This window comes from Rhyacophila brunnea, unplaced genomic scaffold (assembly GCF_057557595.1).
Source record: "Rhyacophila brunnea isolate RB1 unplaced genomic scaffold, BYU_Rbru_1.0 scaffold_7, whole genome shotgun sequence".
Taxonomy (NCBI): Eukaryota; Metazoa; Arthropoda; class Insecta; order Trichoptera; family Rhyacophilidae; genus Rhyacophila; species Rhyacophila brunnea.
Genome location: NW_028233339.1, coordinates 46,899,449 through 46,914,769, shown reverse-complemented (window position 1 = coordinate 46,914,769; position 15,321 = coordinate 46,899,449). Strand labels below are relative to the sequence as shown.

Below are 15,321 nucleotides of genomic sequence, written 5' to 3'. Positions count from 1 at the left end.
AGATGGCCATTAGATATAATTAGCATGTTATTTAAATGTGGTAATTAATAATAGTAATTAAATACTCCGCGGTGAATGAGTTTTAAAAATCCAAAATGATGTTTTTAAATATTTTGTAGACAGATGCGTATTATGGCTTGGTTTCCCAGGGTTAAATAATTTTAAACACCTGTAAATTGTATTCTTATTTCAATGTAAACAAATACGTGTAATTGACAAAGCTTAGTCTGTACTATCTATGCTGGATCCACCCTACCTCCACCCATCGCCACAGCAGGATAGTCTAATTTTTCATACATTTAGATTATTGCGTTACAATACGTTTTATTTATTCAATGGGGGAAGATCCCATTTGATTGAAAAAAATGTAAAAACTATCTCGTAGTAAGTCTTTCAAGATACTCATAATTATTACCACTTTAACATAATTATTATCACTACCACCACACACGGATGTGTCAACATGCTTTGCTTAGGAGCAAAAATCGTATTTTATTTTAAAATTAGTAGGTTCTTAATAATACTACTGAATAAATTCCAACATACTTAATTTATTATTTAACAAATTATCTGGATGAGGAAATAAAAATGATATTATTTTTATCACATACAAAAATGGAAAAGTAGTAACTACTTAATTATAGTACCTACCTAATTATGGCCTAAAATAGTAATAATTGACTATTATAATATTATTTGCCAATAAGCGATATTACAGGTGATAAAGAATAAATGATACGTAATGTCATTTTTTACAATATTCATAATAAATTACAATAACATAATCATCTTACAATAAAAATGTCTTGATTGAAATTGATTATTTAATATGCTAATAGAAATGTCACATTTTTTCGATTATTCCTGCAAATTCTAAATTTGAATTCTGACACGTCAAATGAACTTGTAATAGGCTGTTCGCAAAAGAAAACAAATGACAATCATTAGTCTATTAGTTTGACAGATAAGTGGCAGTGAAGTAGTTTTAGATTATATTTTCGTAGTAATAAGTGAGGAAATATGCATTTATTTCTTGTTAAAACTTTATAGTACGCTAATGTGCCTCTTACAGATTTGAATAGTTTTGTGGAATTATTGTGATTTGTGAAATTTCGATTATATAGAAAGTATAAAGCGACATTATAATTAATTTGCGGTAGATAGACAGTAAAGTAGCGAAAATGTATGGTGACGGATATAAAATGCGATTTAAAAATGATATTATCTGTGATTGTGTCGAGTTTTATCAGATTGTGCCGGATTCAAATTGAAGTAAATTCGAGACTCTTAAAAATGAATTGAAATAGTTTAAAAATCGACAAAACGGTATTTAAATAAAAAAATTGGTGCGTTTTCCAAAATCTCTTAGGATAATAATATAGCTAGACCTTGCAGGTCGCTTGGCATCCTAAATTAATTGAAATAAGTATAAAATTTTAACACGTTGGCTGCGCAAAAATATCGCATGCTTTACAGCAGGGAGGGGCAAACTTTTTGGATGTAGGGCCGAATTCAAAAATTCAAAATGAGCGGCGGGCCGCAAGTAAAATACCATTTTTAGATATACACTATTTATCAGTATTTATTTATTTATCACGAAAAATAAACATTACAAAAAAATAATGAGTAGAATGAAACTGTTGTAAATTTTTTAAAATTCAGGTGTTAATTTTGTAGTTGATATTCTCAAAACTGCTTGTAAATGGGCATCGGAGATATTTGATCGTAAAGAATTTTTATTCAGGTTCATGATCGAAAATGTTTGTTCACATATATAAGTTGATCCAAAATTAATGAACATTTTTCTTGCATAATCTTTAAGTTGGTCGAATTTGTCTGAATTAAGGGCATTGTAAAATTTGGAGATTTCTTCACGACGATGCAATTCTCTTAAATCAGTGTCACATTGCAGATCAATAATCTCAAGTTGTCAATATCTATTGAAATCGATATTCAACGTAGAAAATAATGGTTACATAGTGTGAGACGAGACGCAAGGAAGACGTAATACATTTGCGAAACAACAAATTCTTCAAATTTTAATCTATTGTCAATATTTAAAAAAAATATATAAAAAGTTATTCGTAATCAGAAGTACAATTAATGATGGTGGGCCGCAAAAAAATACCCGGCGGGCCAAATGCTTGTTTGCTCCCCCCTGCTTTACAGAGAACCTGAAAAATACCTAATCTTCGAAACGCGAAAAGGCACGTTCTTACTAACATATTTTGCGTTTATCTGCATTTTATTTTGAACGGAATTTTATCTTACCTTTTATACAGCAATTTATTCAACTTTAATTAATGTTGTTGATAATATTTCTTATTGTTGAAAAAGTACACGAAAAAGACACAATGATATAAAAAAGTTGACATATAATTTACACTATCACAATACACTACAATACCTATTATACGTTGGAATGTTAGATTTAAAAAAAATCTGTGAAGATACATATAAATCCAGATTAAATTGGTATGATCTTTTCCCCCCAATTCCGTATCTGCTGATCTGCCATAAACATTGTCTTAACTGTTTCATAGTTGTTCATTCAGTACGCATGACCTAAACTGCGCAGTCTCCCAATATAGATTGATTGAATAGAGCTGAAATCTTTGTATAAACCATATATGTAGCTCATCATTGTATCTTTCCTTTTAATTGTTGTTACATCTGACTGGAATATATATACGGCAAAGTTTTCTATGTTGTCTCAATCAGGCCTGATTAGTCAATAATTTGAATGTTTTATTATTGTTGATAGCCGTTGGTTGTGGGCGGTCTGTGGACGGACGATGACTTGACGGAGCTCGTGAGGCTGGTGAAGAAATATCCAGGGGGAACTCCCAGCCGTTGGGAGAGGATCGCTGAGTCGATGGGCAGGAACGTCGGCGAGGTGACGCACATGGCTGCCAAGTTGAAAGACAACTGCTACCGAGTGCCGGGGCATACAGAGCAGACTGATGAAATACCAGGGCTCGAGGTCACCAAGAAGGTAAGATATAATCTTGTAGGACATTTATTGATACAAATATTTTTATCCAACACATCTTCTTCTTACTGGCACTACAACCCTATGTAGGTCTTGGCCTCCTCCAGCATCTATCTCCATGTAGGTCTGTGCCGCTTGTTTATTATGCCCGAGGTCTTTAAACCCAACTCGACATTATCCCTCTATCTTATACAAGGTCTTTGTTCACTTTCTGGCTTCCTCAGTATCAGTTTCTTTGTCATGTGTGAATTGTCCATCCTGTGTACTCGGCCCGGTCATATAAATCGGCCCAATTTGATGGTGTGGTGTGATGATTATTCAGTTATTGATTTGATGTATCACCTAGGTGAAAACGAAAGGAGGGCGCGTGACAGGCGGGCCTGCGGTGGTTGAGTCTGTGTGGTCGCAGACGCAGCAGAAGGCTCTGGAAGCCGCCCTTGCCAAGTACCCTCGGAGCGGAGCCTACGACAGGTGGGACAAGATCGCCAAATGCGTGCAGGAGAAGACGCGGGTGAGATATTTTTCACTTTACAACTTGTTGCTGTCATGTTTGTTTATTCCGCCTTAGCGCTTCTCCCCTTTCTACTGAAATTAACCTTAAAAATATTCCTTCTTTAGAAACAAAATAATTAACAGGATATGCAATAAATATTTTCTATTTTTTCTTCAAAGTGTAAAGGTTTTCTACATTATTATATTTTAAAAATAACAAAAATTGATGGAGGAAAGTGTTGAAAGTGACAGGAAAATTAATATTTGTTATGTTTACAATATTCTCCTGTATGTACTGACATTTTTTTTGTGTAAAAACAGTTAGTTTTCAGAAATAATGACTATACTGTAAAAATTTTACATGTTATTTTACAATGTGCGTATGTACGCTTATACAACCACACATTTTATAGGGAACACTGAATACCTTCCTGAAAATATTGTAAATTGAATAAAAGATGGCGTTGATTGGCAAACATCTTTCACATATAAATTATATATTTTAGTGTCTGGACAATCTTTTTCGCGAACGCACTCTGACACAAACTTATATGAAACCAGATAATGGACCCATATTCAAGAATTCTCTGCACTAACGAGACATATAATATGTAAGACATTAGGTTTAGTTTATTGCAAGATGAATCCTAGAAACCTTCTTACACACAGTAATGTAAAAGTGATTTGTGAGCTTAATCAAAAATAATTAATTACCCTAGTTACCTTTGTCCAGATGCTTTGTTATAAGTATGTATATGTGTTCATAAGTAGCCTTAAGGGGGGACATGCTCGTCGAAGGTCAAAATTGAGTTTTTATTGTATATTCAAACCATGATCCTGGACACTCCTTAAACGTTGTAGATGATATATTTATATAATTTTGAAGCCTTATTATCCTTTATAGTTATTTTAAACATTTGATGACTGTATGAAGTATTTTTGTTACATAAAATAGTATTCTTTTAAACCTCTCGCTCTAATGTTTTAGAATATAGTCATATTTCGGTACATAACTGTGCAGTGGTGTTAAGATTTTTTACATTTATTAATTTTTAAACGCATTTATAAAACCATTAGCATAATTTATTACGAGATAATTTTTGTAAAATATTCACGATAAAAAATTATATTGATAATCTCTGTGATCCCAAATTTGACAAGAATTAGGCATTTTATTATTCAAAAAATCGGCAAGATTAACACATTTGAAGATGAATCTAAAGATACTTATTATAAGCTATGTCTTTGACCATTCAAGTGTGATAAACATCTTATGAATAATGATTGCTTTATAATAATTATTGACCTAAGAATAAGGTAGTGTTTTTTTGAAATACGCCATTTCTTTTGTCATTCCCCAGTGGTTAAGCTACATCATACGGCCGTAGCAATAAATTGACAAACTACAATTGAAGTAGGGAGTAAAATGATATTGACGCGCGTGTTTGAACATGTACCGTTTAAAAAAAAATAAAAAAAAAATTCGGTTAGGTACATGTTCAAACACGCGCGTTAACATAATTTTACTCCCTACTTTAATTATAGTTTGTCATTTTATGGCTACGGCCGTATGTTGTAGCTTAACCACTAGGGAATGACAAAAGAAATGGCGTATTTCAAAAAAACACTACCTTATTCTTAGGTCAATAATTATTATAAAGCAATCATTATTCATAAGATTTTTATCACACTTGAATGGTCAAAGACATAGCTTATAATAAGTATCTTTAGATTCATCTTTAAATGTGTTAATCTTGCCGATTTTTTGAATAATAAAATGCCTAATTCTTGTCAAATTTGGGATCACAGAGATTATCAAAATAATTTTTTATCGTGAATATTTTACAAAAATTATCTCGTAATAAATTATGCTAATGGTTTTATAAATGCGTTTAAAAAATAATAAATGTAAAAACTCTTAACACCACTGCACAGTTCTGTACCGAAATATGACTATATTCTAAAACATTAGAGCGAGAGGTTTAAAAGAATACTATTTTATGTAACAAAAATACTTCATGCAGTCATAAAATGTTTAAAATAACTATAAAGGATAATAAGGCTTCAAAATTATATAAATAGATTATCTACAACGTTTAAGGAGTGTCCAGGATCATGGTTTGAAAATACAATAAAAACTCAATTTTGACCTTCGACGAGCATGTCCCCCCTTAAGTGACTCTTAATCGTCAATTTTTAATAACTAGTCGCGACCCGAGAACTGCGGGGTCATAAGTCGACAACTGCAGCAAAAAAGATATGGGCAGTTGAAGTTTTAAACGCTTGTATTTTGTTAATTGTGAATGTGAGGGCTCTGGTTTCATAACTCACAAACTCCACAATAAACCAAAAATGAGTTATGAATGCAGCAATGTTCTTTATATTTACACCGTCCATTGAAAGTATGATGTAACATTCTAAACACTCAAACTCCTATTAAAAACGAATGTGAAAATAAGCTTTATTTTTAAAACTTACGTTCTCCAAATACATACTTGTTATTTTCTAAATTAATAATCTTCATTGCAGCCAATAAGAGTGAGGAAATTTTTGGGAAAAAAGACAATTCAAAAAAACTTCATACCATTTTAAAATGAAAATTATGTTGAAAATATAATTTAAAAATATAAAACATAACAATGATAAAAAATAACTTCCAGGTGGGCATCGGTTGTTTTTAGTATAAATTAGTATTTTTCATTTCGACTTAATCTATAATAAAATTGTTCGCGTAATTGCTGCTGTAATTCAAAAATAAAATAATTTTACTGCAATTGTATTTCCTATTTATTATTATTGAGATAGTCTTTTTTTGCGTATACAGCGTGCAGATACAGACTTTTCTCGTCTTGTAGGCTTGGCCTGATTGGCATTTTCTGTAAATTCCATGATGGATTCTCGGATTCGGGGATTCTCATGCTAGCAAGCCCAATGTTGATGGTTCAATTTCAACTGGCTTGTTGTTTTCATCTACATCAGATACATTTATTGTAGTTGTGTATACAAGATTGTTGTTACTAATGGTTGAGGGAATGTGGTGTAATAATTATTACATTTTTCGACTCAGTGTTTAGCCTCGTATTCACAAAATGTCCCTCAACATGACGCGCGACATAGAGTCTACATGACACTGCAATGTTGCCCGCTGTCCCCAATGTTGCACGCAACATAGTGCGGAATTTCAACATGACGCGGAACGTGTTGAATGTTGTCGCTTCACAAACGAGTGCACGGCCAGCGCGTCTGTCCCATGTCAAATGTTGGCGAGTGTAGACGGGTGTGCAACATGTCGCTCAATATGAGTCACTTGAATATCCACACTTCTTTCTCTTTGTTGTAGTTCCGCACTCACAACCTTTTCTTTCTCGTACGTTTCGATAAACTATTCATTAGAATAAATATGTTCGCAGCACTGACCAACACAACCCCTCGGGCGACATTTCTGCATTAACTGATGTGAGTCATAGTGTGTACAAGCAAAATGATCCGCGACATGTTGCTACATTTATCCCCTAGTGAATACATGGCTTTAGAATAAACTTCAAGCCATCAAGAAGCATATCTTTCAGATCCTTCATAACATAATATTATTGTATCATTAATATCTTCAATCTCTACAGTGTGGGAATTCTCAGGAATAACAATTCTAGAATACAACATTATCCATTTCTTGACCTCATCTACTGAGATTTGAGACATCTCAAACATTTATATCAGTTAGACTTTTAAACCTGAAACATAAAGTCAATGAATTCAGTAGCGTTACAGTACATCCAATATTTAGACATTGTTATTAACAAAATGTTAAAGAATAAATTATTGTACAATGTTCGTTCGACATTCAGCTTATGAAAATATTCAATTACATATTGTAATTAACAGTTGGTGAACTGTAACGTCGTTTGTAACGAAATTTAAAAAATAACCATAATATAATCACAGCTTACTTATTTTTCTTAATATAATTCATCTATTAGTGAGTTCACAAATAACCGTTGTTATCAAATATCATGAAACATTTTTTTGAGGTTATGTATCTCGAAGCTAAAGTAGTTTGTGTAAATACTCGTGATTTATAGTTAAATAAACTGCATGAAGTCTTAAAAATAAATTTGAAATACAAAACAAGATTTTACTCTTCTTATTTCAATTAAAACCATTTTAACAACTTTAAATGTATTCACAACCGCGAAACGTCAAAGCACATATAACTTTGTAGAGTGACAGATCTTTCTAGATTGATAGAACTCTGTAGTACCACAGATATTTTGTGAAGTGCACATAGAACTAGGTAGTATTGGGTCTTAATGAAAAATTATAAGAAATATTGACTTCATATTAATATGGCATGTAGATAATGTGACTTGGAAGACTGCCTCATTTGGACAAAAATTCGGCACTGAGCACCTTGTAGTTCTCAGGTCGTGTAGTGGCAGAATAGAGAAGAGCTGTGAAAATCGGATGTCAGTGTTACCAGTTCGTCAATTCAACTGGAAGTGTTTTCACTACAGTTGGGTATTGATTAAAAATCGATCCAAGAAAGCTTCAAAGCTAAAAAATCTTTGCTATATTTCAGGAGGAATGTATGCTTCGTTACAAATACCTCGTAGAACTTGTCAAAAAACAGAAATCCGATGAGGCCCCAGAACAAACACCGCTTACTGACCAGACGTCTCCTCTTCTTCAGAACCAGACACCGACTTGTCGGGATTACGATGATGAAGCGGATGAATAGATAATAGTTCTGCTATTTATTGGTTAAGAAATATTATTCGATTCCTGCTGATTGAACTATGCTAGTCGTTGCATTATATTGTTATGAATGCTTGTATTTTCTAGTGATTGGATTATCTCCGTATCTATTAACTTCTGTATCAGTTTTTAACATTTCGTAGAATTATCACGTTACATTCACATTAACTTCGATGCCCACTTGTCAGCTGTCTTGTTGTTTTATTAATTTCATGATGGAACAGTCAGTGATGTCCAACGGGGGTAGGCAGGTCATGCATTGCATATGGGTGCACATGAAAGGCGGCGAATTAAGGAACGAATACAAATATTATGTACAACTTTTGGAAGCAGTGGCGGTTTTCCATGAAGCAGATTATGCGATTGCTTCATTAGAAAGTATCGACATCTCAGTTCAAAAAATAATCAAAGCATAAAAAATCCTTAAAACATATCTCGCTATTGTTGTATTGTAACCCATTGTAATACATGCTGTTATGGCGCTTATCGTACGGGCAAATTATTCCCAAGGGTGTCTCTAAACCCGACCTCCACATATCGAAAACCACCACTGTTTATATTATAATTAAATAGGTAAGTTGGCATCCAACAAAATAGCATCTAATTTGAAATTAAAAATAAAAGGGAACGGCATTCTAAGTCATTCTTTGTCTAGGGACGTCACTGAATACAGTAATTTTTCCGTATCTCTTATGAAAATACTAAATAATATGTTATAAATGGGGTATGAAATACCGCAAACTGAACGCTGGATCAATTGAAAGGTTAGCATAATTCAATCAGCAGGTTTGCATCGAGCTAAGTATTGGTACAAAAGGAGAACTGTCAAATTGTTTTAAAATGCTACAATATTAAATTCACTATTGCACTATTTGAAACGGATTTTATTTACAGAACTATGTAGAGACGAATCTTTAATAAGCACATGCAGCCATATGTGGCTGTTATCTCATCAATACGGTGTAAGTCCCAGAAGCTGCTGCAATGAATTGCATGTGTTCAAAGAATGTACTTACATACTTAATAATCCATTTATTTTGAATTTGAAGCAAGTTTATACTTTTAGGTTATGTTTGTGTTTGTCCAGTTTTCTCTGTGCACCAAAACATAGCATGTTATTGTTATACAACAATCCAAAATCCATAAAACATTTGGTTGTAAGATTGTGTTGTAATTCTTCATAAATTATTCACACTTGTATTGTTTCGTTTTTGTCATATGTAATATTTCAAATAAAATTGTTAATATAACCAATCTTTTTATTGTTGGGAACAAATCTCGTAAGAAAAATGATACATAATATTTTTGTTTCGTTATCATATTGACATTGGTCTTTTCATTAATTCTTCTTTCCTGTTTTGAATTAATTAAAAGTTCTACAACTTAATTTTGAGTTCTACTACATATATTATGTAATTACAACAATAATAAACTGTCTTTTGAGCATGTTCATTGGTCAGTTATGTATGTAATATTATATTCCTTAAAAATATGTAAATATAATAAATCAACATGCATATAATAAATACTATGTATTTTGTAATATTTTATTCCAATATATCGCCGGGTTATTAACACAAAAAAGAAGAGTGGAGATTAATTTAGAGTAAACATGACATGACATGTTACAGCATTGCCGGCGAGTAAACAATGTAATCTTTTTTTTAGCATGTACATTTTTTCTTAAAAATGATTTATCTGTGTTTTATGTACCTCATGTAAAGAATATGTCCTGTGTCCATTTCCAAAGGCGGTATCCCCATACGCATATGTCATTCTTATCAATAAGTAAATTAAAAATAATTTAAAAATTTCACAAGTTCGATTCCCGATGAGGTCACAATATATTTATGTGATTTTCTCAAAACCTGGATGTTTGTGATTGTTTCACTTATATTAATGATTACACTACTGTCATTGGGCCTAATGGCCTGTTGTAGTGTTATAAAGCAAATCTATATATTTTCTTTCTTTTTTCTCGTAAATAAAAATACAATCTTAACAGATGAGCTCTGATTTTTTTTGCTGCGCTCAATCTTAACCCATTGCTACCGCCTTCTGAAATGTTTTTTTGTTATTTCAATCTGATTTTTTTAAAGTTACTCGTGACAATCATACATTAATACGGTACGGCTTGTACTGTACTATTAAATTGTTAAATTAGAACAGAAACTTTTTGTATTCATTACAAATTGATGAATTTGGGTTCTCCTCTAGGGGCAGCAGGTTATATGAAAGTATGGTGAAGCAGGCAGGTTAAGTAAATCCTCCTTGATGCCCTGCATTTTTTTTTTTATCGCGTCTCTATTTCTCGTAAGTTGTCGGCTATTAATTGTTGGCCTGCTTCATTCAGTTGTATGAGATAGCCGATTCCTTTCCCCTCTTTTTATTTAATACCTCTATGGTTTGCCTACATATTACATACACAGACTGCATTACTCTCCCTACAAACCACACAGTCAAATAACGTGTCTCTCTCTTTTAAACTACATACTCTAAAAGCCGGTTCGGATTAGTCGAGTAGTTTATAATTTAAAACGTGGCCGGCCCGTTAGGGTCATTAAGCACCATCAGGTCATATGTCGCCATGAGCTCCTCGAGTGGCTCAGAGCTGTCCTTGCCAGCTCTAGACCCTGAGGGGTTTGGGTTGAAATCCCGAAGGCCGAAATCCCGAATGCTGAAATCCCGAATGGCCGAAATCCCGAAAGCCTAAATCCCGAAAGCCGAAATCTCGAAAGCCGAAATCACGAACGCTGAAATCCCGAATGGCCAGAATCCTGAAGGTCGAAATCCCGAAAAATAAAAAATTACAAACGGTAATAATTGCGCAATCTTAACACTATTTACAAGAGAGACAAAAACCATTTTTGTAGAACAAATGGGTTTTGTCTATCTTGTAAAAATTGCGCAATTCAAGATAAGTGTTAAGGGCGGACATGCTCAGCGTGGGTCAAAATGGAGCTTTTTTCTATTTTCAAAGCATGATCCTGGACATACCTTAAACGTTGTAGAGAATCTATTTATATAATTTTGAAGCCTTATTATCCGTTATATTTATTTTAAACATTTGATGACTGCATAAAGTATTTTTATTACATAAAATAGTATTCTTTTAAACCTCTCGCTCTAATGTTTTAGAATATAGTCATATTTCAGTACATAAATGTGCAGTGGTGTTAAGATTTTTTTCCATTTATTAATTTTTAAACGCATTTATAAAACCATCAGTATAATTTATATCGACATTATTATAGTGAAATATTTACGATAAAAAATTATATTGATAATCTCTGTGATCCCAAATTTGACAAGAATTAGGCATTTTATTATTCAAAAAATGGGCAAGATTAACACATTTGAAGATAATTCTAAAGATACTAATTATTATAAGCTATGTCTTTGACCATTAAAGTGTGATAAACATCCTACGAATAATGATTGCTTTATAATAATTATTGACCTAAGAATAAGGTGTTTTTTTGAAATACATAGAAATGGCGTATATTTTTTCAGGATTAACAAAAACCCATTTGTTCTAAAAAAAAAATGGGTTTTTGTCTCTCTTGTAAAATTTGCGCAATTCAAGATAAGTGTTGAGATTGTGCATTTATTGCTGTTTGTATTTTTCGGGATTTCGGCCTTCGGGATTTCGGCCATTCGGGATTTCAGCCATTCGGGATTTCAGCTTTCGGGATTTCGGCTATTCGGGATTTCAGCATTCGGGATTTCGGCCTTCGGGATTTCGTCCGGCACCCGACCCTGAGGGGGCCCAGAGCCAGAAGAGGACGTCTGTGTCCGCCCCAAAACAATCTGCTTGCCCCGACAAACTTGCAAAATCCTTTCTATCTGCCACGTACAAAACAGGGTAGGGTGGAGGAGCTGTATTTGAAGTAAGCTGAAATTACTATTATAGAGTGTCCCCTGATATCAGCAACCTCTACCACCGCAAAAAGCTCATTGTGAGAGGTGCAGTACAGCCAGTGGGAGATTTGTGACATAGACGCACGATAGGGCCATATGATTGGATTGTACAATGCGTCCTCCACTGAGATCCCGGTTAGGTTAGGTTAGTTAGACCGAAAAAGTAGGGTTCCTGGATTAATAAAATATCAATATTAAGTTTCTGGGTGGTTTTTAAAAGTTCAGCCGTAGTGGCCCTTCCTCTGCCCACGTGCGGCTTCTCTCCTATGCTATGGCGTGCAGGACATTCAGGATCATTGACTTTGTGTAAGTTGGGCTTTTTGTACCTTGTGCACACAGGGCATTTCCCTGGTGCGTCAAGGTGTGGGCAGTCGGATTTGTGCTTGTAAATGGTATTACTTACTATACTTTGTACTTGGTGCAGTGGCCGCACGTGTTGGTTTTAGCGGAGCAATTCTTTGCCGTGTGGCCGTAAAGATGGCATTTAGTATACTTAATGACGCCGCAGAAATCCCTTATTGGGAAGGCATCCCATCCAAGGAACAGGCGTCCTTCGTTAATTAGTGCTTCTCATGCCTTTGCTAGGACTGATAGTACCATGTGGCACTTGCCAGTCATTGGTCCTGCTTTATGGCTCATTTTGAGTCCGTTACAGTCATATTTTGTGAGGAATTGGCACGATCTTTAATGATGGCCTTGCCGGCCTCCAGTTCTATGGGCATCGCCCAGGTTTCAGCAATAGCCGAGTAGCAACTGTGGATTTTGTGGTTCTGCCATCCTTATCAAGATACAAACTCTTGATTGGGAGAGCCACTTTATTTGCCCCACTTTGTGATGCAGAGATTTGCGTATCTGTAGTCTCTTGTTGCGGTGCAGTTTTTGGGATTGATGCTTTGGGTTTCGCTTTGGTTTTGGCGCCAGCTTTCGCCTGTCCTTAGCGCCATCATCCTTCTCCTTGCTTGTATTGTCGGACTCCTTTTCGTTCCGGTTTGTTGTCTCTGTTTTTCGTCCGAATTCTCAGAGGAGGACAAGCTCAGGGACGCGACGGATAAGTTGTTATCAGGTGGGGGGTCGCCCGTAGGGCTCCCCATTGAACTTAATTTAGCTTAACTTTTTACTTAATTTTATGACATTCAGTATCGGTTTTTATTTGGCACTTCAGTGTCTTTACAGTCTTAGTTTGGGCACGTTAATGTCTTTGATCTTTCCACTTTTTAACACTAAATGGTTATTTTGTAGCCTTCGCTTAAATTTATTTATATATTTTTCTACTCCTTGACGTTGGTTCCTCCCTTTATTGAGGTCTGACGTACTGAGTTGCTGGCTCTTCATATACAGTCATGCATATAATGAATTAATCAGTCTCCCGACCCTCCTTTTCCCTTCTGGTCTGTTGAAGAGAAGCCTCTTTGGTGGTTGGGTGTCTTCCATCCTTGAGATATTGCCTGCCCAACGAAGTCGCACTACTTTCACGTGTGAGACTACAGGGGGATCTTCATACAACGCATATAGTTCATGGTTGTACCTTCCTCGCCACATGCCATCCTCACATACAGCTCCGAAGACTCTTCTTTATATCATTCTTTCAAAGATATCCAGCTTCCTCTCATTTTTTTTTGATAAAGCCCAGCATTCCGACCCATAGGTTAATATGGGTCTGATGAGGGTTTTGTATAACTTTATCTTAGTTTTCTTTGAGAGGAGTCTTGATCTGAAGTGTCTCTGTAAACCATAGTAAGATTTGTTTCCCAGAATAATCCTTCTGCTTACTTCTTGGCTGATGTCATTTTGAGGGGTAATGCGTGATCGAACTCGCCTGTGTTCAGAAGGGTTATGCCCCTGTAGTTGGTACAATCCATAACGTTTCCTTTTTTATGAAGGGGGCATATTATTCCCATGTTCCATTCTTTGGGTATTCTTTCTTCCTGCCACACCTTACTCATAAGTTCATGCATGCATGTTAAAAGGTTTTCACCGCCACATTTCATTAATTCAGCTGGGATATTGTCCATGCCAGGGGACTTACGGTTTTTCAGTTTATTCCTTCCCCCCCTCACCAGTGAAGGCGGTGTACTTTCTTCACCGTCATCTGGATATGTTTGTGGGTCAGAAGTCGATTTCGTTGTTAGATCATTGGAGTTGCTGTTTAGAAGAGTATCTAAGTGTCTCTTCTATCTTGCTAATATTTCAGATTTGTCATTCAGAATTTGTCCATTCTCATCTTTGCATGTGTTCACTCTTGGCTTAAATTTTTTTCTTGATGTATTTACTTTTTTGTAAAATGGTCTACTGTACACTTGTGTGCTATATGCTTTGATTGTAAAATGGTCTACTGTAAACATGTGTATGCCACACACCACACTCGGTCTTAATCGAGCGTATCACGTGGCCCTACATTGGCGATGTGAAGCATCTAGTTCAGTTTTAGGCCGGGAATGCCCTAGGAGGAGATACCCAGGACTAAGGATGCTATGCTCAAAGTGAGCTCTGACTGAGTTTAAAGAAGTTACTTTCTAATGCAAAGTGCCGGAGAGAGAAGAGCACAAGGAAATTATAAAAATAAAAATTGATTCTAGTGTATATTTACGGAACCTGAGCAGTTGTGAAACCTGTTGCCGCATTTTGACGACAACGAAGTTTAAATAAGACTCAGTGTCGGGTTTACAATTGAAGAGGCCTTGAGCCCTCAGTTTAATCACTTGTTCTGTTAGTAATTACTTAATTATTAATAATTCTTCTGTTACTTCTTCCTCCACAAAGGCAGGAGGGTGAGCCCCGTTTTCCGACCTCGTAGGTTGGTGAGCCCGCTGCAGTGTTGCTCCATTGTTTTTTGCGGGAGTAGGTCTCTTGTCGCGCGCGTACATCGTCATATATTTTGTCGCGGTTAAAATCCGTTGAGCGGCGTTGTTCCACATACAAGGGATATAGCCAGTCGCCTGGGGAGGCGAGTTGTACCTTCGTGTACACCCATTCTCCGATCTTGTAGGTTGGTGAGCCCGCTGCAGCGTTGCTCCATCGTTCGCGGGAGTAGGTCTCTAGTCGCGCTCGTACCTCCTCATATATTTTCTCGTGATTAAAATCTGCTGAGCGGCATTGTGCCACATACAAGGGATTAAGCCAGTCGCCTGGAAAAGCGAGTTCATAGTCCAGCACCACCTGAGCAG

At 35.3% G+C, this 15,321-nt stretch overlaps 1 protein-coding gene across 1 annotated transcript in view; it reads left to right on the top strand.

Moving 5' to 3' along the window:
- The window catches only part of LOC147064988 (dnaJ homolog subfamily C member 1), a 39,595-nt gene extending 30,109 nt beyond the window's left edge, over positions 1 to 9,486 (top strand). Inside the window, exons 6-8 of the mRNA XM_085958392.1 lie at positions 2,765 to 2,995; positions 3,339 to 3,503; positions 8,061 to 9,486. Coding sequence (XP_085814518.1) covers positions 2,765 to 2,995; positions 3,339 to 3,503; positions 8,061 to 8,219 — 555 coding nt within the window. The 3' untranslated portion in view covers positions 8,220 to 9,486. The remainder of the gene's footprint in view (positions 1 to 2,764; positions 2,996 to 3,338; positions 3,504 to 8,060) is intronic.
- The last annotated feature ends 5,835 nt before the right edge of the window (positions 9,487 to 15,321 follow it).